Source organism: Pagrus pagrus (assembly GCF_965226575.1).
Source record: "Pagrus pagrus genome assembly, chromosome: 9".
Lineage (NCBI taxonomy): Eukaryota > Metazoa > Chordata > Actinopteri > Spariformes > Sparidae > Pagrus > Pagrus pagrus.
In genome coordinates, this window is record NC_140193.1 from 20,415,246 (window position 1) to 20,442,502 (window position 27,257).

The 27,257-nt window shown below is 42.1% G+C and overlaps 1 protein-coding gene across 2 annotated transcripts in view; it reads left to right on the forward strand.

Annotated features, from left to right (window-relative positions):
- col4a2 (collagen, type IV, alpha 2) overlaps window positions 1-27,257 on the forward strand; it is a 62,718-nt gene that overhangs the window by 7,433 nt on the left and 28,028 nt on the right. For both annotated transcript variants that reach the window (XM_084361914.1, XM_084361915.1), the window contains exon 4: window positions 14,848-14,928. In XM_084361914.1, coding sequence (XP_084218040.1) covers window positions 14,848-14,928 — 81 coding nt within the window. The remainder of the gene's footprint in view (window positions 1-14,847; window positions 14,929-27,257) is intronic.

A 27,257-nucleotide genomic window follows, 5' to 3' on the forward strand; every position in this document is an offset into this window, starting at 1 on the left:
ATAAAGGGACATGAGAAAGAGAGAAGGAGATCCAAATGCGATGTGTGAGGGCGTGATGGTAGACTCGTTTGTTTCATCAAATTAATGAATCTGCTAAATCTAAAAGTTATGAACTTCTGTATTGAATCTGGTCTTAGTCCAGACATCTTTGTTTATATACAGTCTATGGAATAAACTCTACATGCACTAAATCCACAGGCAGGGCCTTATAGAGACAGGAGCTAAAACAGAGCGTTTCAGACAGTCTGTCTTCATCAGTCCTTTTGTTTGGCACCACAACCTTTAAACATATTACTGTTTTATTATTTATACGCCATAATGATGTGAAAATATGCAAAAGCAAAAGTTCAATATCCAAGGGAGCGATGTAGGAATACCAACGGTTTGATTGAGGATAATCACTGTTCATGCTTCATTTTCAACCCCAGTCATGTGTGACAGCCAGCAGTCACACAGCACACTGCCCTGGTACAATACATACTGTATGGGTGCACACACACACACACACACACACACACACACACATACACACACACTCAAACACATCCTGCAGCAACTTTTCGCTGCTTGATACAAAAACTCACATGGTTTTCATTTTCCATGTCTGATATTAGATAGTTTAGTCCGATAGGGTTCTTGGATGCGTGGGCGTTTGTTGCTTTTAAGTAACAACATTCATTGATCCTTCTTGATCGATTTATCTAACAAACAGGACCTACTTGGGTTGTTTGATAAAATAAACTCACCTACAAAATAGGCTTGGGCTGATAATAGATATTATCTAAAATCCTGTCATATGCATTTGCAATTAATTTTTCACAATATCAAACAGCTGTTATGGCATCTTCAGGCTTTTATTTTGAAAAGAAAATGCACAGGGAGCTGTCGTGGCAGCGGAGGCAACGCGGATGGATATTTGGGACGTTACCATGGGTTAATTGGCCTGATGTAGTGGTATGCATGCAGCACTTTAACATACACACCTGGAGGATCTAGTTTCTAAGAAGAATGCCAGCTCGTAAATTTGGCAATATTTCGGGTTGTGGGTTGAAGTGAGACAAAATGGTGAGCAAAGATATTTGAATGAGGCCACACGTTGTCTTTGCCGTAAGCAGTTGTAAACTAAACAGGGCAAAACCACAAATTTACAGTCTCACTTTAGTATCATCCAGTGCCATTCGCTTGGTGAGTCCTATAATATCGTCCGTCGCAATTTTTGGGCATGCTATTAAATTCTGGATATCTCCCAAGCCTACTGCAAAATCACTCGAATAATTCAAGATGTATTTATTATTTCTAGATAGAGCTATTAAAGGTATCTGATGAGTTTTTCATATTGAAATATATATCGCAGAAAGCCAAAATATTGCAACTAGGCGGCACTCGACTCTTTAAAAAAATGCATTTGAAAAACTCAACATCTTTCCAGAAATTATGACCCAATAACTAAAGATAATACACAGACCTTGTTATGAGCGGTTTCACGTAGGGACTATTTTCTTTGTGTGTCACTGCGAAGAAGGAAACGTGCCTAGACTTATGGACGAGAGGCTAACTAAGTAAGCTAACTAAGCGAGCTAACGTTACAGCTCAGCTGAGGAGGACGGCATTAGTATTAACATCCTGCACTGTCACGAGCGCGAGGCTCTTGACCACGAGATAGAAGACACGTTTGCTTCTGCGCTGCGCCCTAAATAGTCCTTGAAATGAGATTGCTCTCAACATGGTCCGGGGATTATCTTTAGTGAGCTGGTCATGATTTCTGGATAGAGAAATCATGGCACTTTACAAGCATTACAAGCTGAGTGCTGTTTGTATTACATATACATATGATAGATGACGGATTATATCCACACCTACGGTATTTCTACCTATTTACTTGTTTCAAGTGCTCTCCCATAGGAAGTACCTCCTTATGGTCTGCCATCCTGGACGCAAACAGTATGTACGAGATGCCATCGCCACTTATTGAATTAAATCATTTCTATATGCAGGTTTGTTTGATTTAGTTTTCTCAACATCTTCTTCACCTCTCTGTAGTCTCCTCTTAACAGTAAAATCAGTGCTCTGTGTAACGTAATTTACCATCGTAAACTCCAGCAGTTTAAACAGACTTTTATTTGACTTGGAATGAAGTTCGGAAGTAAATTCATTGTGGACGTCATCTCTGGAAAATCCCTGTGTACCGTATATATATTTCCGCCCCTGTCCTTTGCCCTCACTCCATCTCACAGTGATTAATGGCGGGACACAGGGGTCCCATCAGGCTGCACTGAATGAATTCCAAAGCCTCGGTCCTCCCAGGCTTCAGTGTCTCTGCAGCTCCGGCCCTCACTTCCTTTTATAGCCTCATTCTTGCCCCTGGTCTCTATCTCCCCTGTCTTCTGTCCCCTCGCTCTCTCTCCATCTATCTGTGAAAGGGACACTTGGCAGACGGTCTGTCCTCCCTCTCTCTTGCTTTTCGTCTCTCCGCTCGTCTCCCTCCCTCCCTCGTGTCCTCCTTCTACACGTGCGTCTCTGGTCGCCTGTCTCTCCTCAGTAGAGGTGCGTTTTCTCAGTGAGCTCAGATGGAAGGATTGTTTCAGCTGTGTTTACACAAAGACCACACGTCCCTCTTTCTCACAAGATCACTCCGGGCTTGTTAGATTATGTGCTGTTCAACAGGTGCCCGCGTAGTGATGGACTTTATGGAGTCATTTATTGGAATTTGATTTAATTGTTCTTATTTGGTGGTGCACAGATGTGTAGACTGGAACTGGTCACATCCTGCTGTATGTAGGTCCGCCATAAAATCTGTGATATCTCATCAAATAGGATCAGGGACATGATCTCACTGTCATGCTTTACACATTTTTTACTCTGGATTGGAGACATAGACCATTCATTTCCATCCCAGCTGTGGTCTAATTGATTCGACTGAATTATTTCTTGTCATGGGAAGAATGTTAACAAAGTTAAACGCACTCTTTGTGATAACACGACCTTGTCCAATTTCTCCTTCTCTCTCTCCGTCTCTATCTCCTCCCCTGTCTGTCTTTTTTGTCTTTTTTTAGAGGAGAATTGGAAAAAAGTCAGCCTACTCGCCCGCCTTCACTTTGGTCCAGACAGTAATAGCTCTGAAACTACCGTCTGGATCGCCAAAACATTTGGTACAGATATTAATGTTGCTCAGAGGATGAATCCCGATGACTTTGGTGATCCTCAGACTTCTCATCTAGCGTTACTATGGGGATGCCATTTGTTGGTTAAAGTGAAACGCTTTGAAGCTATTGGATGGGCTGCCATGAAATTTGGTTCATTCGTAACACCTTTAAGATGAATCGTAATAACTTTTATGATCACTTAACTATTCATCTAGCGACACTAGAATTTTATGTGTTCAATACTTTGGTTTAGATACCTGCAAAACTACTGACATTATACTCAGCTTTAGTGCTAATTAGCAAATAACAGTGGTGGTGAACATGGCAAACATTATACCTCCATGTTGGCATTGTCACAGAGAGGTCACACCATATCCTCCTTCTCTGGACTCAACTCACTTCAACTACCTAATCATCCTAAGTCCACTACATAAATAAGTAATCAAACCTGACTATAGATTTCATATTTAACCCGTAAAAGCTTCTTTGCTGATATTTGGATTGTGTGAGGAGATTATCTTCTCATAAGCAGAACTAAAACAACATACATAGTGTTCTCAGGCCTCTCAGGTGTCCAGGTTGTTACTGAATGGATCCTCCCATCTGGATGTCATTGATCATCTGATTAGAGGGGTGAACAGCAGGTCTGTCAACATAACAAGGTCTGACAGGTTGGATTGTTCGCAACTAAGAACAGAAATTGTTCTAATCCCAGCTCCATTCAGCTCAGACTGTGCCAGGAAGCATTGATTAGCAGTGTGGCCCGCTAGGAAATAGAGTTGAGACTCTGTTTGACCTGAGGCCAGTTAAGGAGAGGGCAGGTCCAGCTGTGTCAGGCCTGGGGCAGAAACCAGAGCCGTGTTTACACTGGAGCTGAGCCAGAGGTGCACAGTGGGAGTTTGCCCTGCTTATTTCAGGTCCCTCTGCTCTAGTTCATATTCTCCTACAGAGTCATGTCCTGCTCTTGGATCAGTGACCCTGTTCCTCTGTCTCTGCAGCCCCCGTTCCCTACTCTCTCTCCTACAACAACCATTCAGTGCTATAAAAAGAGCAGTCTCTTCATGGAAAAGGGCTGAATTTGTCAAGTACAACAATATGATACAGGTACTAAAGGGTTGGACTAAACGTAGTGTGTGTAGAGTTGAAAAGTTTGGGGGCAACAGCTGAAAAGGGACAGTCTGGTCTTGGTCATCTTCAAAATCCATTCAAGAAACGGTTCAATATAATCTGTTCATTGATATGACACATATACGTCAGGTACAACGATATATCGGTCACGCTCTAATTTTTAGCAGACATATAAAAAATATTACACAATTTAACTTTGTCATTCACTCTGTGGCCGTTGCTCACACTTGAAAGTCTTTCGTCATCCACCATCGGCCTATTTTCTTCCATTTGTGTGAATGCTCTTGAGTGAGTGAACACAGAGACTGCCATCAGGAAGGAGATGGCGGCGCGACAGGAAGCAGAATTAGCTGTGAAGAAGCAATGGTGCAGAAAAACTGTACTGTATATCAAGTAAGAAATCTGTGACCTCCATTAAGGTCAACAGAAGAATTTCCCCTTATCTCTACAACGGAGGCCTGTGGGACATCTGCTGCTACATCAAGACATGCCTCAGTAAAGAAAACGATGCCAACACAAACATGTTTGATGTTTGCTCTTCCGCCGTCTGTATGTATATGTGTGTGTGTGTTTGGTGAGTGTGTTTGTTTTACATTAGTAATCTGATTATTTGATTCAATTCTATGTCAGACTATAGCCGGAAGCTAAAGCTGCATAGAATGAATAAACTCCCTTTTGACATGCTGACCTACTTTTTAATCCAGTTTTTTCAGTTTGTATGTTAGTACTGCGATGAAAAGACAAAATACAAGAGGAAACTTAAATGAATTAATAAGTGAACTGAAAAGTACAATAGCGATGGAGTATTTCCATGTATTCAATTCACAGTTTCCCTGACTTTATTGTGAAGGAAACATTTCTTACAGCCCACATGTGAATCACACAGCTGCAGACAGCAACAATGACCAGCATAATTTGGTCGCTGACTTTTGTGTATACACTCACACACGTGCACACACACACACATGCACACACACACACACACACACAGACAATTACACACATACACACACAGACATTTGCGGTTTTATGTTTGTACCTTCCCACTCTCAGTCACAGGGGTCATTTGGACATGCTTCTTTCCTCTTTTTATTCAGCGAAACAAGAATGTCCTCAGACGAATTCCTCCTCATGTTGTCCTGGATTCACCGAGGCTACAGGGGGGCTGCAAACAGTGTAGTGACATCAGTCAGATATTGTTTAAGACCGTTCACAGTGGAAAGGGCTCAAACTACAGCATCAGGGCTGGCCTTACTGGGAACCAGATAAGTCCAAACTGCTGTGTATGTGCACGGCATGGCAAAGACTTGGAACTGTAATGATCTACAGTGAAGAAAGTGATTGGACTTTAGACAGAACCAGTCACAATGTTATTTTACCATAAAGCCCTGCTTCACATAGCTTACATATAATTTAATTTTCTTTTTTCATGATAATATTTCAATATGTACACAACTCATTCAACTGAAATGCATGTTTGTTGCTTTCCCAGGCCATAACAGCAATACTAATGTTATGCTGGAGACCTAATTTACCTGTTGTTCACCCAAAACTAGCAGTAGCAGTTAGTCCTGTTGCTGTTGGGTTGATTTGTCTGTTGAATTTCGGTCTGTTGTTTCATAGGGAAAATGGAGGAAATACCTTTTTTTGTCTTGAAAAGCAGGTTGAATGAAAACAAGAAGACATTTGTACTAACACATTGAATGTTACATTGAAGAAAAAACACTTTTCTCATTTCCTTTGACATATTTTTAACATATAATGTAATAACATGTTCATGATCTTAGTTGAGTGTGTTAGTATGCTAACATTTGCTAATTAGCACTAAACACAACGTAGCCTACAGCTGAGGTTGATGGGAATGTCCATATTTTCACAGGTCATATTTATTTGGTCCTAAACCGAACCACTGGACAAATAAAATAAGCAAAGTTATGACAATAAATCCTCAGGGGATCATGAATGTCTGTACAAAATTCCATGGTATTCCATCCAGTAGTTGCTGAGATATTTCAGTGGGTACCCCCTGATTCAGATGTTAACTTGCATGCCTACAGGGAATCCTTCACAGAGATGGTTCCCAGCTGGCAAAGGGAGTATCACACAGAGATATAGTGCAGAGATACATCAATACATATCATGCTGAATTCTTCAATCACACACTGTAACCATTCTCAGAGCTTCTTGTTGAAAGTGACCAGATGTTTCAAATTCCACGACTTTGACCTTCCTCGTCGACGTCCTCATCATTAGTGTGAGGAGGGGCGGCTGTTACCTTGGCACATGATAACAGCAACAGATGGTCCACCTACAGTGTCTAAACACACACAATCAGAAGAAATTTAAAAATAAAATACACTCACACATACAAAATGTCACAAAGTACCCATTATAGATAATTCATTACATCATATTTCATCAGTTCTGTGCTTATAATGTAAAGTTGTAATGGTTCAAATCACAAGTGGCGTCATGGAGCAATGTTTCTATGAGCATGTCCCCAATTGTTTATTTACTTTTTATTTATAGTTTGGTTTTCGGTTTCAAGCCCTTCTACTGATCCACAAAAATTATAGCAACACACCAGAAGAAGGTGGGAAAGAAAGAAAACAGTTAAGATGTGTGTGAAAAATTCAGATTTTAAAATATTCAAATGCTTTTGCAATTATTTTATGAGGAGGGAAATGCCTTCAGCATGTCTGTTGTGTCTTGATGATTTAGTTTCTTTGTCATTAGCATTTCTGTGGTTTAAGATTGAAGGCGTGTTTAAACCTGTGATGTCTCAAACTAAATAATGACATCTCCTAAACCACATTGTCCTCAGAGGCTGGAGTTTAAACTGCAATATAAATGATAAAACACAACTGGTATATTGTTCTAGTGATATGTCTTGATTCCTCTCCCAGGAGTTAGTCATATAGTCAGCTTTAATGGATGGCTATTATCTCCTAGATTACCATTTTCTCAGAATAATGACCATACCTCTGAATTTAGTGGATAGGGTGGACTTTATCTGCCGTCCAGCTGACCATAAGCTCTTTCTGACAGATGCATTAAGTTCAGCTCAATATGCAGCTGTGTTTTAAGTTGCTAAGATGCAAAGTGACACACCAGCAACTCCAATGTGTTTTGGTTGGAAACATTCATTGAAAGAAAATAATGTCTGGGTAGCTTTTAAAATGAATATTGCAACATTCCTCCACCTAACCCTGAAAGACTTGCAAGAAAAGGTGAGATTAGCGTTGGCAAGATGGCGGCTGTCTGAAAGAAACATCACCATCATTCACTAAAACATTCCCTTTTAGCCAGTTTAATTTAAAGATTGTGGCAAACATATTTCACAGTTGTAGCACTCTGGAAACCTCAAATTGGATTGCACTGGATTTCCTGTCCCTATTCCTCCAAAGGCCGGAAGAAAGGCCAAGTGTGTCTTCATCTCAGGTGGTGATGGGGTTCGACAAGCGGTTATAGGAGGGATTTGACAGCCGTAAATTTCAATAGTTGGATCTGACATTCCTCTTGACCAGGGTCAAAGTGGAAAGGCCGCAGGTCAGATCCTTCATTAAAGATGAGCAACAACCGCAGCCAACAGATCAACCACTTATGGTCACAGCGGTCCTTGTAGTGGGATTTGGTTTCTTTTGACTCTAGCGGCCGTAAGAGTCTTAATAACCGTAATCACAAAAGCCATATTTTACATCTTTCCGCTCGGCTTCATCCGCGTTGTCCTCCCCGTAGTGTGAGTTAGTGAAGGGTTCAAACAGTGTCACCACCAATCTCAGATCACACACTCATCCTGACCTGCGATAGTCTGTGATCTGTGTTCATCTGATACCTCACACACAGGGGGGGTCCCTCACAAACACTGTTTACGCTTCACTGTGTCGTTTCATGTGTGAAAACTGAGAAACCATCTCAAAGAGGCATTTCCATCACTTGAGGGACAGCGTGACAGCTTTCAGGAGATACGTCTGTGGCACCACGGTTGATCTGTTAACGCCTGGATGTTTGAACAACAGCAGATGAGAAATCTTATCCTTTCATTGTCAGTAAAAAAAGAGTACAGAACATTTGTTACGATCTGTAAATAACCATTATGGTTTCATGAGGAAAACAGTGACTTCCTTTGAAATGTTTGATTCTCTTTTTAGTCGAGGTCATCCATCAGTCGGTTCATTACGCATGTTTCTGAATTATGTTTTTCAGTCAGTTGATAATCTGTCAGGATCATAGGATTTTTAAGTGTGTAATTTAGCGGGAGAGATGTGGAATGTGCAGCTGTATGTCAACATCATGGACTCCTCTGTGCACGTGTGTTTTATGCTACTTCATTTTATAGGGAAGAGGCTTCGTGATGCATTTTCCTGGATTCCATGTATGGTTGTTTTACTCATCTGCACTGACCTATTTAAAGATTAGTTTAAATTAAATGTATCTGTTTCTCTCTCTAGGTGGCATTTGCCCTTTTCGTTCAACCATGTAGTGATTATGTGTCTAATTATTGTGGTCATCTTTATGTGGGCTCCTGATCGCTCTGGAGACCATAAATCCTTCCATTATGTTTTGGGCTGCTTGAGTTTAGCCGACTCTACTGTAGCTGAAGGCCAAAGCCATGAGTCGTCCTTTGCATCTGTATTTATAATTTGCCCTCAGTATGTTTGGTCTGCATTTTTCCTCTGTTTTGGTTTTGTTATCATCCTGTTCTCGTGGTTGAGATGCTGTGTTGATCTTGGCCCATTTAGACATTAGCCGGAAGTGTTAGGAAGTGGTTATGTCTGTGGTTAACCTACTGTACGCACTACACAGATAGGCAACGACCACAGTGACTCAGCTGACCACAGACGATCTACACAAACCAACAGGTCGAGTACGCTGGATGATGGTGGTGCAGTAAAACAGACTAGCGCTGACTAATAGATAATTTGGTCATAGAATATAAACTATGGCACCACACCAGCCACGGCGCCTGTCAACATGTTGATGTTATGACCCGTGAGTAATCAGTAGACATTACTGCATTATTACATGGCTATTCAGTGTTCATGCTTTGGACCAGATCCATCGTTAAACTTTGCCTTCATTCTGATCTCAGCTACACATCTGTAAGACTGCATCTTGCACGGTTGTGACGCTATTGTGTTGACGAAAATCTGCCCACAGAAAAACTGAGATATAAACACCTGAAAGTACCAACAGGTGTCTCCATGACCACATTAGATTAGATGCAGTTAAACAGTGTTTGATCATGAGTATTGTTGCTATGGTCTGATGAATACTTTGGGACATCTTGGGAGCTATGACCACTGTTAGTGCAGGTCCTTCCTGCAGTCATGTTGTCACCTTGAGGTTGCCAGGCAACAGGCGGAGTATTGAGGAGGCCAAGAAACAGTCCAGCATGTAAACCTCCATAAAATCGCATCTTGATGTCTGTACACTTCACTTCTTGTATGTATTAGACAAATACAATATAAAGTGTTTATTTGTGAGCTGAAGAGGTAGATTTTGTTACCTCTGGTCAGAGTTAAGCTAGCTGTTCCCCCCTGTTTCCATTCTTTATGCTAAACTAAGCTAACTAGCTGCTAATATGAGAGTTATAATAAGCTTCTCGTCTAACTCTCAGCAAGAAAGCAGTTTAAGTCTGTTTCCAACACTGTTGAATCATTCACTAATGTAGATACAATTGATTAAACTGCATTTATACTGATTTTGAATAGTGATTTAACTTTTGACTGGTACCAATTCAATTTCCTGTAATGTTTCCTCTGTAATACTGACCCAAGTTGCTTGCTGTAATTCAGCCAACATGCTAAGGAACATTATTGTTATAAGTCGTACCACAACATAGTCAGGCGATATAGTACTTTACTGGTTATCGGGGCTTTAGAAAGAGGCCCTCATATACACTTACAAACTTCCTGACACAGAAAATAATGAACTCTGCAGAGAAAACGTGTCCATTAGTGTCTCATTATTGTCACCTCACCGAGTGTTACTGCATAATATCAGCATATTAAAGCGACAGTATCCAATAAATTATTCTGTTCTAGAAGAAAAATATATTGAATAACCAGAAGTCACCAGAGCAACGTAAAGTCTACATTGTTTTTTTTTTTTCTAACAGCATTAATAAAAATAGAGAAAGAGTGAGCGTGAGAGAGCGTTCTGTTGACCCAGCTGGTTATATTTCATTACTGTACAGTACAATAAAGGAGTCGGTGCACATTCGGAGCGAGGCACCAGTGCAGCCATAAAGAACAGGGAGGCAACAAAAACAACATTCCTCATTAGGAAAGGCATTAATCTGACCACTTCTAAGAAGTCAAACTAAAGGTTATCTCCACACAGCACATCAGTTAGTTATAAAAGGAAGCACAGTCAAAGACAGGTAGATGGAGCATATAAATATATTGTGCTTTAGTAGCTTGTGTATACAATAGATGCCACTGCACATACACAGGGTGTGGGCATAGGGCACTGTAGGAACTCCCTGAACTCCAAGATAACAAACAAGTGTGTTCCTCTCCTTCTTTAAGGGAAATGGTTTATTTCCTCCTGATGAAAAAAATCTTCATTGTTTCTCACCTTGTAGCTCTGCTTATAGTGATGGATACACTCATATTCAACCACTTCAAAACTGAGGAACTTGGCAAGAGAAGGATTTGTTTTGGTTCAAGAGTCAACACACTGGCCCTGAGGGGAAAGCAGCATGTTGCTTCTTGGACAGACTGAGCCTGTTTTTCTAACCTGTCCTCTCTGGAAAGCGTTTTGTTTCTCCCTGCATGTGTGGTCTGAGTGGTGTACACATATGCACAGGTTAATTTATACAGTATATGGAGAGGAGGGGGCGGTTTTTGCAGTTTTGAAGTGGAGCAGATGACCACAGAGGATCCCTCAGATGACTGAAGGTAGTTCACAGGACATAAAGGATGATCAACAGTGGAGAGGCGTACTGTAAACAACAAGCCACAGACGAATCACAGCAAACCGGATCTGAGGAGCTGACCTGGTTCATGGACATTGTTTCATATCATATACACTGTTGTCTGACAGTTCTCATAACAAAGGAATTACAATAAGTTCTCTTTTATACTGTTAGTACGTCTCTGGACTGTACAGATATTATTAATGTGTTCTTTATATAAAAACGGGAGACGCTGCAGGATGACATCAGCTCATTTATGCGTCTATGGCGGAAATGAACATCCACCAGCAGACACCTATGATGTACCTTCTGCCTCCCTGCGTGTCTCTGTGGCTCTCAGACGAAATGTTGAGTCTGGTGCAGCGTTCAGGTTTGCGTGTTGAGACTGAGGGCCAGTTCTCTGTCACTGTAGCTTTACATCCAGTACATGTCAGATTTATGGTAACAGTCTGCAGGACCCCACGCTGTGGTGTTGAGGTGGTCTGGATTCATCTGTACCTCTTGTCTTACTACGACTGGATCTTCTGCTGGTCCTTCATCTAATATGGAACATGGTTAAAAATCCCTCACTGAGCTGTTTTATTTTGTCTGGACACACCAGAAAGTGGCTTTTACAGCGGTAGTTTTGTTCACTTGGTCCAGAACTTGTGCAGAAATTTCATTATCCCACCATCAGATGGATTAAATAGTAGTTTAGCTTATCTTCTATCACAAAATCCCATTGTGGGTCTGCTTTTATTTCACACCATACAACCTTTTAGCAGACTGAGATCTATGACAGCGTATTAGAGCCACTGTAGGTAAAAAAACAAAACAAAAAGGCTTATTGAGCCAGGGGAGGGGAGTAATATTCCAAGAAAAAGCAAAACATTTCCAAGATTGCCGTGCCCCAGTAGCTCAGTTGATAGAGCATGTGCCCCATGTGAAGACACTGTGTCCTCAAGTGGACACAGTGGCAGTGGCCCAGGGTTCGAATCCAATCAAATTGTCAGAGGCACCGTTGCATTGTGAGTAATGTAGTCGCCAGACTTTCACAAGGCCCTCCGCCGTGCATGTTTTAGATGTTCCCCTGCCCCAACGCACCTGATTCAAATAAATGGAGCATTATCAGGCTTCAACGTTGTTGATGTTTCTTGATTTCTCTTTGTGGGTCCATGTGTTGTAGCTCTGACGATTCAAGATGACAAAACTGCCCAGAGTTAGCACTTTTGGTTTGTATATCAGTGTGAACACGATCAGGGCCAGAACTAAAACACAACAATGTATTTTCTTTGGTCTGAACCAAATGAACCGAACTATGAGTGTGATAGCACCCTAATAAAGACAGGAAATAGGACGTGGTTGAACTATTTGACAACAAATTTTGGAACTTCATCAATTTCATATTTTTCTCCTGCAACAACATATTATAATCCAATTTGTTTCCAAGGTGTGCTGTACAGTAGCTATGGAAAAGGTGACTTTAACGAAGCGTGGGTCATTGTGACAGCGGGTGGAGAAAACAGGATACTGTAGCACAGTCCTATTGTCTTCTGCTGAAACAGACGTCAGCTATTTTGAGCCTGTAAACTATGATGTTGGATTGGTGGTGCATTGCTCCAGAATGTGTAATTGCCTTTATGGGAGCCATTCCTCCATTCCTTTGTGTGTCCCTACGGAGATGACGCAGTCTATTGTCTGTGTTTTGGACATCACCTCGATGTGGAGAAAGGTCATGGCGTGACTGTTCCATCCTTATTGTGCTGATGTGACCTGTTTGTGTCCCCTCCTGAAACTGAAAATATTGTAAAGGCATTCGACCTGCAGAGGAGTCATGGTCTGGATATGCCTTTTTTGACTCATCAGTTCACAATCTAAAGTAAGTATGGTGTTTGTGGACTGAGTAAGTGTGCCACCATGGCGTGCTGGCTAAGTTAAACCCATCATTGCATGTCTCAGCTATATCAAACAGCGGTTTGAAAGGAAGCCCTCAGATCCACTGAGAGTTAACCAAGAAATGCCGCCTTGTGCATTCCTCAAGAGAGGGGAAGAGGGTCTTTTGTGCTGTGGAGATAGGGGATCATTAAAGGACGCCGTCTCTATAGTAAAAGAAAGTCTTTGTGTTTGATGAGGGTCTCAATGTGGTCATTGTGAGAGAGAGAGACCGCTGAGATCCGCTGTCAAAGTGAGGAGGGAGAATTATTCAGATTTTTAATCTTCAGTTTTGTTGCCGCTGTGGGCATAAAGTGGCCATTTGGATTTTTTTTAACAAGGGAGAGAGGAGGACAGTGAGGCATTCGCTGCCTAAGCAGGCTATGGTATGGCTGTGTAGGTGGAGGACGTTGGTGGACACAAGAGAGAGACGTCATAACCTGCTACATGGAGCCACTCTGCATGTCTGTAGTCACAGTTTAACTCATACATGCTAATTAAAAGGCCACTGAAGGACCTTTTCACGCAATTCCCGAAACTTTGGAAACTTGGAGTTGAACAAACGCTATTTGCACTTTGTGCCTGTGTTTCATTATTATTCACTCTCAGGCACCGTTGTGAAAAGTTCAACATTGCAAACTATGCAGAAGCTTTGTTTCCACTCATGCAAGTAAACATGGAAATAGTGCTGGAGGGTCCAAATAGTCGCTGATTAACCCACAAATCTATAAAAAGAACATCTGGATCAGTGATAACATTAATTCCAGCAATGAACTGGAGCTAATATCATGATGTGCATCTGTTTCGCAACATTTTGAGTGAAGGTGTGGAGCTTGATATGTTATGTTGTGTCTACAGTTTTGTCAACACTTCAAATAGTGTTGCTTCTGATGAGTCAGAAATGTGGTCGTGGCACAACATTCGAAAGGCAAAGAGTTCAGCTTGGATTTTAATGATTGATATTTGATTTTGTTCACCCAAAAAAGAAATTCAGCTAATGGATGGAAGATAACTTTTCATTATCTACTAACCCCCATTCCAAAAGTTGTAGTCTTGTAGTTTTGTAGTCCTATAATTTGAAACACATAAACCCAAGTCCATTCTGTCTCAATTATGTCTCCAACTATGTCAGCTAGCTCAGGGTCCCGACACCTCTGACCTGTGAGTTGGGGAACCCCGTTTGTGTGGCTGCTCTTTGATTGTGTCATTTCTACACTGACCCCTGACTGGCTCTGTGTGCTTGTGTCATGTCTAGCACAGATCGGCTTGTGATGGTGGGTGGTTGTGCTGGTATGCAGACATCCAAAGACAAATTGTCGCTGTCACTGGCCCAAGTGATGAATGGGGTTTTCATGGACACGCAGCTATCCGTTATGTCTCTATTATGAGTCATTCGAGCCACATCCAAAGCATCATTTCTGCACATCCAGACCAGCAAACACAGACAAAATGGCAACTATCGTACACACTCTGCATGCATAAACAACAAGAGTGGTCACAAACCGCAGTGTACACAAACACAGTCGGACACACCTACAGGACACAACAGTTTACCCCACACTGAGTCCTATCTGATGCATGAAGCGGAAAGCAAGCAGCAACACATGGACACACATCTCTGCTATGTTTATGCAAATGAAGTGGACAGCAAGCGTTGCTGTTTCCTGTGTATGTGACATCTGTTCCCCTAACCTCCAATAGCCCATCTCTGACCTTCATGTCGTCTGTTTTTCTGTCTGACAGGGCGGGAAGAAACACAGCGGCCCCTGTGGAGGAAGAGACTGCAGCGGAGGATGTCAATGTTTCCCAGAGAAGGGTGCCAGGGTAAGTCCCCGACTGTCCTGTACAGTCACTACTGCTCTAAATACCCCTGTCTTTCTCTCTTTTACGTCTTTAACCAGCTATTGGTTTTCAATCTAATACCAAATTAGGTCATGATCACATACTGTATGAGCCCCCCTAATTTCAGTGACTAGGGTACTGAAAGTGTATTTCTTCCTCCTAACTAGCTCAAATTGTAGTGCTTCAAGTTTTACAGACCTCAGCCTGTCAAACCCTCAACAATGTGCTAATATTTACAAAAACAATTAGCAGAGCTGGAAGAAACTGACAGGTTTTTATAGTTTCTTAAAGGGGACCTATTATGCTTTTCTCTGCTTAGAGGCTAGTTTGGCATGTAAGAATTGATTTACTGTAGCACAGCTGCTCTGTTGTTGTCGAGGTGCTGGCTCAGGCTTGTGTGGGTTGACCAATTAGAGCAGACTGGGTATTTGGGAGGAGGGACCTTAAAGAGACAGGAGCTAAAACAGAGGGGGAATACGCTGCAGCACTGGACAGTATGAGAAAACTGATATGTTTTTGAGCATTAAATGTAATGTAAACCTAAACCTATTCTAGTAGTAACCTAAATTAAAACTATGAACATGAAAATGAGCATAATATGTCTCCTTTAATTATATATGTCATATTCAAAATGGCCTCACATCCTATAAAGAGACCAAAATCAATGATGAATTGAATTGAATCGATCCTTCTAGCAAAGATTGTGTTGACGTAAAAGCTTAAAAGCGCACAAATTGTTTATGAGTCTACGGCTGAAAATAGTCCCCAACAAATTCTCTGTTTAATCCTGTGTGAGTGATGTTTGCTAAAGACTACAGTGCCCAGCTGATTTAGGAAGTTATGTAGCCTTTTGCTAAAAATGAAACAATTTTAAACATTTACTTCTTCAGTCTGACTTGGGGCTGAGTGCCACAGACAGGGTTGGAAAGTCTGAGTAACACATTGTTAGTTTTGGTCTTTTTATGGAATTCGTTGACAGTAAGAAAAAAATATAGAACAAGGACGGCATCCATGCTTTTATTAAGTGTGTTTATGCCCCTTGTTGCCTCATGTTAACCGGCTAATAGCTCACCATGTGTGATCATGACCTAAAGCCTTTTGGTAGGACACTGAAGTATCACAACAATGCAATGTGAATATATGAGATCATGTGACTGTATGAGTCTGACATGGGCATGCAGCCATATGGAAGAGTGTGCTGCTGGAAGTCATTAGAAATACTTACCACACTTAAGAACGGTTGAAGTGATGAAACTCACACCATTAACGTCTGTTAAAGAGGAGGTCAGGGCGTCTCGAGTGTGGGAGACACATTAGGAAGTAGAATAAAGACAGAAAGAGGAGAGAGGGACCAGGGGTGTGAAATCAAGAGGCAGACATAGACTAAACATCTTGAGATAACAAGCTCAGAGCGAGTGACCGAGGTTCTGCATGACTGAAGGCTTTCTGCTTCAGACACGTGCTGGCCAGATCATCAAACAGCTTTCTGATTGTTGGACTGGGGGTTTCACATCCGAAAAGTGTTTTAACTTTTAGAATCAGACAGCCAACGCCTACTGTCCACAACAAACGCCCACACATGTTAAAGAGTGAAAATAAACAGAATTGAATGGGGACAGACAACGGGGATAGAGAAAATGTTTTCTGGCAAATCAAGCATAGCTGCATTACTGTGCTGTACTGTACCTGAAGGTTGAGCAGGGAAGAACATCTGGACAGTAATTGGAGTAGGGTTAAAGGGTAACTCCACTAAAGTGTGTTTCAGGTCTTGGGGCGTACTTCTGCCTATGTGAAAAAGGAGTATAAAGCCTTTTGTGGCTCCAGAGGAAGCTGCATGCTATCTGATAAATTGCCTCGAGTGATTTCACTCAGTGGCTAAGTTGCATTGTGGGTAATGAAGGCACCAGGTTTTGAAAGAGCAGTATTTCTGGTTCTGCTGTGTTGATTTGATCATTTGTTCTTAAACTCTCCATAATCATTGTGTTCATCACTTGTTTTTTATTGACTATTATGCTATTTAAAGGTGCCATATGTAAGAGTTTTTATTGAAACCATTAAAAAATAAACATTTCCACAGAATGTGAAGTAGTAACAGTTTTAATGTTATATAGATATAATTTATAGATGTTTACTAAAGTTAGCATGCTAACCAGCTAGCCCCAGTTCATCCTGGTCCAAAGCTCTTGAACCAGCGGTGTAAGCACCAACACTTCCCCAGTGCGCCAAGCTCAATGTTTGGTCCGCTAGGTGAACGGCTAACTGAGCTAACTGACTACAGATAGCAGCAACTACCAGTTACTGTGGTGATATGCTGTGTGCTATTTGAATATGAATTCGACAGGTGGCCAATCTTACATATTGCACCTTTAAGAGATTTATTCCCCAAGTTCATCATGGTTTGATGAATCCAACAGCATGTACAGTAAGTGTTACATGTGCATATGTTACTTTATGTTTGCCAAAACCGCTCCTGCTCCAGGAGAGAAATGAAGGCATTATATCAGATAGACAATTTAGTGATTTATATACATAGTAACTTCTAGGAGACAAGACTGTGTAAATGAAAATATTAGTAAAAATAGTCAAGTGGAAGGGATGTACAGAACATCATATATATTTAGAAACAATAGTTTAAAGTTACGCTACTTTTATATTTCAAAAGACAAACTTAAAAGAGCTTAAACTGACCAGTTATTCCAGGTCTTTCTTTCTCTTGTAAAGAGTACTCACAGGAACTATACATTTCTCAGCTCAGATGTGTGATGTGGTAAACTCAACTACTGGAATGGACTCCTATAAAACTCCCAGTTTACCACCAAGAGCAGCTCCTGTGGGAGGAATTCTTTAAAAATACAGAGGTGAAGGAATGGTCCAGCGACTGTACTCTGGCATGCACTGAGAATTTACAGTAGGTCTGACCTTCGCCCTGCACGCTCTCTGTGGATACAGGAAGCCCTGCAAGGAGCCACAGAGAGAGGAAGTTCCACATTCCACATCTGAGGGATGCCAAAGTCTGATGGCAGGGTCCGCAGACCGCTTTTTCTCTTCCGCCTCTCTGTCTCACTCTTCCTCTGCGTCGGTTGCAGGGAAGGGTTTCAGTCATTCAGTGACAATGGCAGTGCTAAGAGAGTGCAGACCTTTCATTAACAGGGAATTTTTGGCATTATTTGTGTGCTAAAGATTGCCATGTCTCTCACACATCTTAAACCATTTGTAACTGTAAGATGTTACTTTCAGAGCCAGGCAGTATGAATTTTCCTTTGTTTAAGTCTGTCACTTGTTGCCTATGACTTATTGCATGCAAATTAAAGCTGTAAATTTCCCAAGGCCTGAGAGTCTCACACGTAATTTGATCCGACAATTTTGTTGTCCTCATATGCATTCCCCGACTGATGGACTTGTTTGTGAATACAATGGAAAGTGAGATGGATTCTCACAGATGTTTCCATCCCTCTCCTGCTGTACGTCCGTCTCCTCACTTTCCAAATCTTTCCCCCCCGAGGACAGTCACGGTGATGAGCACTTCACTGAATGGGTCAAACTGATCCTTCACAGCTGTCTGGATTGGCTGAGACTTGAGACAGCTGTGGTGATTAGCTGATGGTTGTTAATGGGTAATTGGTGGCTTTAGACGTGTCAGCAGCTTGGTGAGGCTGCTCTACGCGCTAATAGGATTGTTTTAGTCGAGCAGCTTTGTCATTGTGTCCAAACTTTGTATTTTTACCTCAATATTTCTACATTTTATATTATATATATCTGTTTTGCCCGTTCACTATGTTTACATTTCTAGCAAAATTAACTGAAAGATGCTGAATAAAAACTCTAAAACTCTACTACTCATCACCAAATAGTAGAAAGGGCAAAGTTAGCCACTTGCCAGTGAATTTCTTGGAGGATTTAGCTACTAATGAGCCAGACATTCCTCTCATGAGTTGGTGGAGACCAAAAACAGAGCTTAAAGTATGGTGGATATTGGACTAATTGTACATACATCATGGAAAAACAGATAGTTGACTATAAATAAATGCTAATGCTCTGTGTCTGTCGGATGTGTTAACAGGCAATCGGCTGCTAACACTGTTGCCGTACTTAAAATGTACAGTACGTTATTCTCGCCAGTAGGTGTCTCTCCATTAAGACAATGAAAATAAGGCAGGGCTGACACTACAGGAATTTTAAAATCCTAACTGATTTGAAATCGGTTGCATTGTGCACATGAAGATAATCTTCACTGACGTCATCTCTCTGATCTCGAACATGAGAGTCCACCTCATGTGACCTCATGGGGAAGCAGATATAAATAAAATGGAGACTTGCTGTGGTGAAGTACTTTGCAGCGAGGAAAACAACGAGACAGACAGAGACAGAGTAAAAGAATGGGACCGATTGTTTGGTAGGGATTAGATATATTCATTTCATGGGTGTTCTGCTTTGGGGAGGGGGGGGCAGAGATTTGGCAAGCTGACTCTGCAGCCTTACCACCCACTCCCCTAGCAACGAGAGCAATGCAGGCGTGTAGAAAAATATCAAACTGTAGACTTTCAAAAGTCCTCATTGTTCTTCTGCATCATTAGTGGATTGTACTCCTGATATTGGAAATAAAGAGGAGAACACGCTGGCATGTATACAAAGAAAGTAAAGTGTGCTCAAATGAAACAAGAACCCCAGGTCCTGGAAGGTAGGTGGTGTAGTAAAACACAGTAGTTTGTGGTCTCTGAAGTATGAAAAACCAGGGCAGCATGAGGAACTGAGCACAAGGCTCCCTGCGTCCTCACCAGAAAACATGTTTAGCAGATCAATGCTGTCTTTTGTGCTTCAAGTCTTTCCGTCGTCAATTCTGAGAAATGAGGAGTGGCGCCGGGTTTTATAGAGAAAGAGAAACTGCGGCTTGAAGAACACCAGCGTCCATTTGCATGAGCTCACTGTCTGTCCTCATCCTATACAGTGGTGATGGAGAGATAAAGAAAACATGAATACAGACAGTGGACACGATAGGAAAACCATGACAGACACTCTTCAGATGGAGCGATGCTGTCCTTTCCACCATGGGAAAAGCCTTCACAGCTGATGTAGGACAGGAAATGACACACGTCTCAGGAAGCCGAGCACAATGTCAGTCCACTGATCTTTTTTTAATATAGACGCTCTCTGTTTTTGTGGGAACAAGATCGTCTGTGTGTTTGGATGTGTCTATAAATGGCAAAGATTTCCTTGTTCCATGAAAACAAGTCCATACCTACAGTCTGAATCCCAGTACCCATGACTATCACGTACCTTCCTGTCGGCTCAGGGACAGGATAACGGCACAGAGAGGAATGCGGTAGATTTGAAACAGATCAAAGAGTCCTCAGAGTGTATTTTTCACTAAAGGGTGGAAGCCCCGTGATTGGGGTTTCCACGTTCTGGCTTTGTTTGGAGGATCTTGACCTTGAGACATTGAGGACAGTTTGCAACCCCTCGGCTTACAAAACCTTTTCAAAGCAAATCATAAAAATCAGAAATGTATGACATTCATGGTGAAGCAATTCTTTCTTTGTCTCCATCTCTGCAGACATTTGGGCCTTGCATTGTGCATAAAATGGTAGTTCTTTAACTTAATACTGGTTGAACTCCTCTGATTAGAGCTGCAGTCCCATCTGTAATCGGTAACTTTGCTCAAATATGATTCATCTCCTCTGATGGAAGCTAATTGTCGAGAGATAAAGTAAGTCAGTGAACTGATTTACAGACACTGACAGCAGGCCTTGTAGCTTCACATATCTGCACAAGAGATAATGTGTAATGGCAGCTTTCATTCTGTAAGGCCCTCAGACAAGCCCTGCAATCAGGAGCCTCATCCATTCCTGTAGTCCCTCTCCCCTGACCCTGACCCTGACCAGGCCAGGGAAGAAGTACCAACTGTGGAGCAGTGTGTCAAGGGAAGTCAGGGGAGGGAAGCAAAAACCTGCTGTTATCACTAAAACTCTTGGACGGGAGGATTTTTGGAAAGAGGAATTCAGTGGGGATCACAGGCTGGCTTTGTCTTGTGTGAAAATGAATGCAGAGGAGCGGTAGGAGAGAAGCTTAGACAAACAGACGGTAACCAGCTGTTTGTGTGTGTTAATATATGATGCACCATTCAAACGTGGGTAAGAAGTGGTGTTAAAGTTGAAGATACAGTAGCTCAGCCACTGTGTGAATAAGTTAAAAATGAATGAGGCATCAAAGTCTCCACACCTCACACATTACATTCCTCATGTGGTTTATTGGTTTTCCCTACTCCTCATAGACCAACCAACCAATCTGATCGGCCAACAAGACAGGATCAAATCAGCACACCCAGCTCATCACTAAAAATATTACTTTGCCCTTTCCATGGCGCTACTACCGTACCTTAAAAATACATGTCAATACTTAACCCAGTCTTTCATATATTGTTATAAGAACCAAAATTATTTCAGCAGCTTCAAATGTAAAGTGTATAATTTCTGCCACTAGGGTTCTCAATCAAAACAAAACAGAAGATGCAAGTAGCGTGGGATCATGGGAGAAACAAACATGACGCATACAGCACAGCTCAGACATAAAAAAACACTTAATAACAAAATGAACACCACATGATCACATCATATTTCTCCAATGACGTCTTCGTCTGCCTCCACAATCAAAAGAAATTCTTTTCCCGTCTTTTCTTTTTTTTCCATTACATTACTGTCAAAGGCGAGTTTGACCCGCCGTCCTGCACCCAGCTGTGGTCCGGCTTAAGGAGCCTATAAAAGGCTCACTCTCACATTTTAAGATGATGGCTGCTGTTTAGGAACAAGAGGACTATTGTTGCTGCCGACAAAGGAGCATCTCTTTTTAAAAGACCCACACGCACGATCACACACACATCTACGCAAACCTAAAGGGAGACACACAAATGGACATATTATTACTAAAGATGAAGGAATTATAAAGTACCTCAGTCTTTGAAAAGATTATTAACCATTCGCTAAAATCCTCCCCTACACAGCAATTGTCCAATCATAGCTTAGCAGCCGTAACTCAGCACAAATTCGAGGTTTTGAATACATCGTTTATGTTTATGTGTGCATGGTACTGAAGTTTGGACGTTTTGCAGTTTTGTCACTTTTTATTATCAGCCAGCACATGGTGTGAGTGTAACCAAGGACGAATGGTGAACAAAGATCATGATGAGAAGAATGAGCCCGGGGTATTCAGTTTCATGTTGTGACTAGGATTGCCTCATGGGACTCATACAGTACTTGTTCACTGAGGAATATGGCTGCTTATATGTCCGATCACAAGCTTCCCCCCATTTCTCGAACTGTTTCCTGCTGGACCCCTTCTGTTACCAGTCCAATCTTTTCCGTCTCATTGAAAAACACATACAGACACACACCATGTATTCCACATCAATCAACTCTGTCTTCTCGGGAAAGTCTGGTAAATAAGGTGTTAACACTGTACGTCCTCTGGGGATGTATGTATTCGATTTGCAGACAGCAGTCAGGAAATGTTCTGGTCCACAAAGAGGGTTGTAGGAAAAATGTGACCAGAGTTGTGGGTCACCACAGCAACGGCATGTGTTCCCCATCAGGCCTTGTTGTGAAACCTACATCGGGGGCCGGCTGCAGAGGAAACAATTAGATCTCCTCTAAGTCCCCTCATATTTATTCCACTTTTCTGAGAAAGACATGTTTTCAGTACAGACTTTTCTCTCAGGAGAGGGGATTGGGCCACACAGTGGAAGAGCATAACTTCATGTTGAAAAAGTTTTGTAATATGTGAAGGTCAAGGTAAAAGACTGCCCTCTGCATCTTACTGGAATAAGGGATATCAACTTGTAACCCACATGTATACCCAGTGTTACCCATAAGTCCAGTGTCACCTCAGAAGCCCTTTATTCAGTCAGTGAACCCCAAACATGCATGGACGTTTGCCCTGATTTGCTCCCTTGCAAACTATCCAGGAATGTCTATAGCAGCTGGAATCACAGTGGGTGTTGCATCCTTTTGTGGGAAATTGAAAAACTTTTCCAGGCTGGCAAAATTGGCCTGTGGGCTGGTCCAGCTGGATGGACCGGTGGGTGCTGATAGAGACCTTGAGGATTACATGGGTATCCCTGACACTAATGTTAATGGCTGCAGTCCATACCAGTCAGGGCCAAGATCACAGCTGGGTATTTGACTATAAACCTCATTTGCCCTCCTTGTTTTTTCTCATGGCTGTGTGGTGTTGGATTGTTAAACCCACTTAAATAAATCACTTTTTAATGATGTTTTAGAAAGCGCTATACACATAATAGCTTTGTTAGTTGTGTGAGTTGACGGATAGAAATGTCAGTCAGTTGGTTCATCACTGAAATATCTCAACAACTATTGAATGGATTGGCATGAAATTTGGTACAGATGTCCTTCATTCCAAGGCAATAAATCCTAATGACTTTGGTGATCCAGACTTTTTCTCTTGCACCAGCATGAGTTGGTCATTTTTTTTGCGAGTAAGATGTCTCAACAGCTATGAAATGGTTTGCCATGAAATATGGTACAGACATTCAAGCCCTCCTCAGAATGAATTGTAAGTATCTTGGTGATCTCTTGAATAAGCAGATCCATCTCTTGGTGGAGACAGTGGTTGAGACAGTGGATGGTTTGTGTGGTTTGTCAGCGAAGCAGCAACCTTGAATGTAATCATTATGCCAAGCTTACGATTGCACGTTCCCAAGAAGTCTGCTTGTGCTGAAGGCTGTCCAAACAAAACGTGATTAAGTTTCATCTAGGCTGACCTTACAGTGGACAAAATGTGGTGAAGTGCTCTCTCTTCACTAAAGGTATCACGACTTTCTGCATGCTGGTGCCCCTTTTATTTTATTTCGCCCCTTGCCCTTTAAACATTCTGGGTCGGCCACTGGCAAAACGGACACGAGGCTGTAGTTTTTCCAATTGCTAACTAAAAGAAAACAAAAATAACTTTTTATGAATGTTTAAAACAATTACGTCATTAAAACATTGAATTATGCAGACCAGAATCTTTATTCGATCACATTATGATACATAAATATGTAGAAGTACATTCTGTAGTGTTTTATTGTTGATGTCTTTAGTCGTAATATAAATATAAACTAACTTTCTCACACTTCATCACAGCTCATGAGGCCTCTCAGACTGTTACACTCTATATAATTCATTATACATACCTTCGTGCCCATGGGTGTGATGTACAATGTCAGAGAACAGCTTCATTGAGGAAATTGAGTCGTCCTTGGTGGACTTTTATAAACAGCAGGCCACTGCACGCTGGGTGATCGACTGTATGGAAGCTGTAATGGCATTATAATCACAGTGATAAACGTAGCAGTGGGATTATAGAGGCAACACACCCATGATGGACTTCACTGTAGACACACGATACAGGCACACAGGTGGTTGGTCTCTGAGGTGATGGCGACACCTCATTTGAGACTGTGCGCCATATTTGCTCTTTCTCACACACACATCTACGCATAGGCTGCAGCTGTGTCCTGTTTAGACACACATGTGCTCAGACCACAGGCTTGAGACGTCTCATTCTTCTAACATGAGGCAATAGCACAGGTGTCAGGCCCCAGAGACCCCTGGGATAGCTGGAGGTCCAAGCTGTTCTGTTCTCAGCCTGGGATCCCCCCCTCGAGTCTTGATACTCAACACACACCCTCCACACACACACACACACACACACACAGACTCTCACAGACACTTCAGTCTAACCACTGGTCATTAGCAGCCCTTTCTCTCTGGTCTGGATGCTGTCAGATCTCTGGCAGACGCTTGTGCACGTGCTCAGTGGAAATGACACACGTGAATTCAGAAATTAGCTCAGAGTCTAAACACATTAATTCAAATGTAAACTGGTCTCAAGGCAGCCAAACCACTCTAAACAAAGAGCAGCAGAGAAACAAAGCATTGGACACGAAATGATGGATGTTTGTCTGAATGTCATCACTTTTCATCCCTCTACTTCATCTCTCTCTCTTGTTGCACATGAGAAATTTTAAGGGGATGAGTCAGAGGAACTTGTTTGCGACAGAGGACATCTTGAGGGTTCAGGTCTGGCTGGAGCATTTTAACTTTCTCACGGTCATTTCTTCTTTAGATGTCATTTTTCATATGCTGCTCTTTCACCTGTTGCCTGCGTGGCCTTCTTCCTTTTCCTGTAACTCCCAGCATCTCATGTTATATCCACTCTGATCCACAATAGTCATCTAGAAGTAGGACACGTTCCTCCAGCCAGGGATTCAAAAAACTGACCTCCCTGACTTCAGCCAGGAGATCTAAACACACTCTAATAGATATCTAAACATCATCTACAGATGTTTATTTACTCTGCCTGAGTCCTCCTCAGGGCATCCAGTTGAGGACCCTCTTTTTCCTCTGAGCGGAGCCCCTCATGCTTCTCCCCTAACCCCTGATCTCCTGCACCCCTCCAGGGGAGCTGAGCCCCGTTTCCCCTCCGGGCATCATGTAGAGGGATGCGGATCTTCAGGAAATGAGTCCAAGAAAAATGTATCCAAGAAAAACATATGAGCTGGGTCGTAGAGCAGTGGGACCGAATCCACTAAAGTGTCTGAGCCCGATTGTGGGAGTCTGAGGGAAAGGGCAGACATTTTCGTGCTCACGTGCTGGCCTCTATTCTCCCTTCCTTGCTCTGTCAATTTTTCTTTTCTACATTCTTTTTTTACTTTCCTCTCTTCTTCCTATAAACGACTTTCTTTCCTTAATTTCAGTCATTCCTTCAACTTCTTACTTTTCTTCCTTTCTTCCTTTCTTTAATCATTCTTCACCATCTCCCCTCCTGCCCTTCTACATCCTTTTTTCACACCACCTTTCCTTCCTTCATTTGTCCTTTTCAACTTTGCTTCCTTTATTATTTTCCTTCGTTCTTTCTTCATTCTCTTGATCAGTTTTTTTTCCCCTTATTTCCTCCATAGTATGCAGGAAGCAGATCATTTCAGAACCACTGAACCGCTGCTAATGTCCAGTAAATAAAGGCGTCAGTGTGCTTCAAACAAAGCGCTTGTTCGGTGGATGAAACCACCTCTCTCCACACTTCTTTAACACTTTACATGTGTGACAAAAGAGGAACCCAAATGCAGAGACAGAGACAGCCAGGCAGGTTGAAAAGAAAAAGCAAGCTTTAATGAGCAGACGTGCAAAATCCAAAAGTTCAGAAGTGCAAACTTTCAAATGGCCGGCAACAAAAACTGGCAACAAAAAGGCAGGCAAAGAAAAAGCAAAGTAAAACAAAACCAGGACAAACCAGAAAACCACAAGGAACAAATCAGGCACACAAGGACCGGGGGAACAGGCACAGGAGACATGTGGAAAAAAACAGTCAAACCCACAAAGAGTGAGGGAACAACACAGGCTTAAATACAAACTACACTAACGAGGGGATGAGGTGTCCTTGGTCGGATGTCGTGCACACCTACTTCCCCTACGTCACATACCGTAAATCCTCAGCAGAAACCTATCAGAGACACTCATAATTTTGAGTGTTGTGTGAGTAAGTGCACTGACTGACAATGTTTCTGTGGAAGTTTGGGGCTATCATCAGTGCTTCTGTCCCACAATGATGACATCAGAGAGTAACATTCACGCTGCCTTGCATCGGTCTTCCCTCACCACAACCCTCTCTGTTTAGATTCCAGTGTTATTCCTGAGGAGATACAGTATAAACAAGCACCAGGAGGGCAAGCCATCTGAGATTTTAGGCATTAACATTGTTTGCAACAGAGTAAACGTAGAGTTAATTATCCCGGAAAACAGGCGTGTTTGTGTGAGTGACAGTTTGTAAGATTGCATGTGTGTCCTGAGTACACAGGGTATGTCGCTGCAAAGATTAACGATGCTTGCCTCCAAGTCATGACATCTGTTTTCCTGTGATGTCGACCCTCTTATCTCAAAATTATTGTTTTAATCAGTTACTCTTTGGGTTTCTACTGTCCTATAGTTTCCAGTTTTTCCAGACAGACAGATGGAATAACAGAGGGAGCTTCCGGCCAGTTGTTTATTGATTTATTTTATTCCTCTCCGAGGTCAGAGGTTTGCGCACGGGGCGGTGTGTTCCCATCCTGTTCTTAGCGGGCCATTCCCAAACCGTCCACCCCAGGGGACAGTCTGGGTCCAGATGAAATTTATGGTGTCAGACGGGGGAACTTTTAATAGATCTGTAATTTAGGAATGAGAAATGCAAACACACCCACGTACACACAGCGAGAGGGCAGAAAGAGATTACTGCATTTTGTACAACATGAAGAGGAGGGATTTTCTCAGAGGTTCCTCGATATG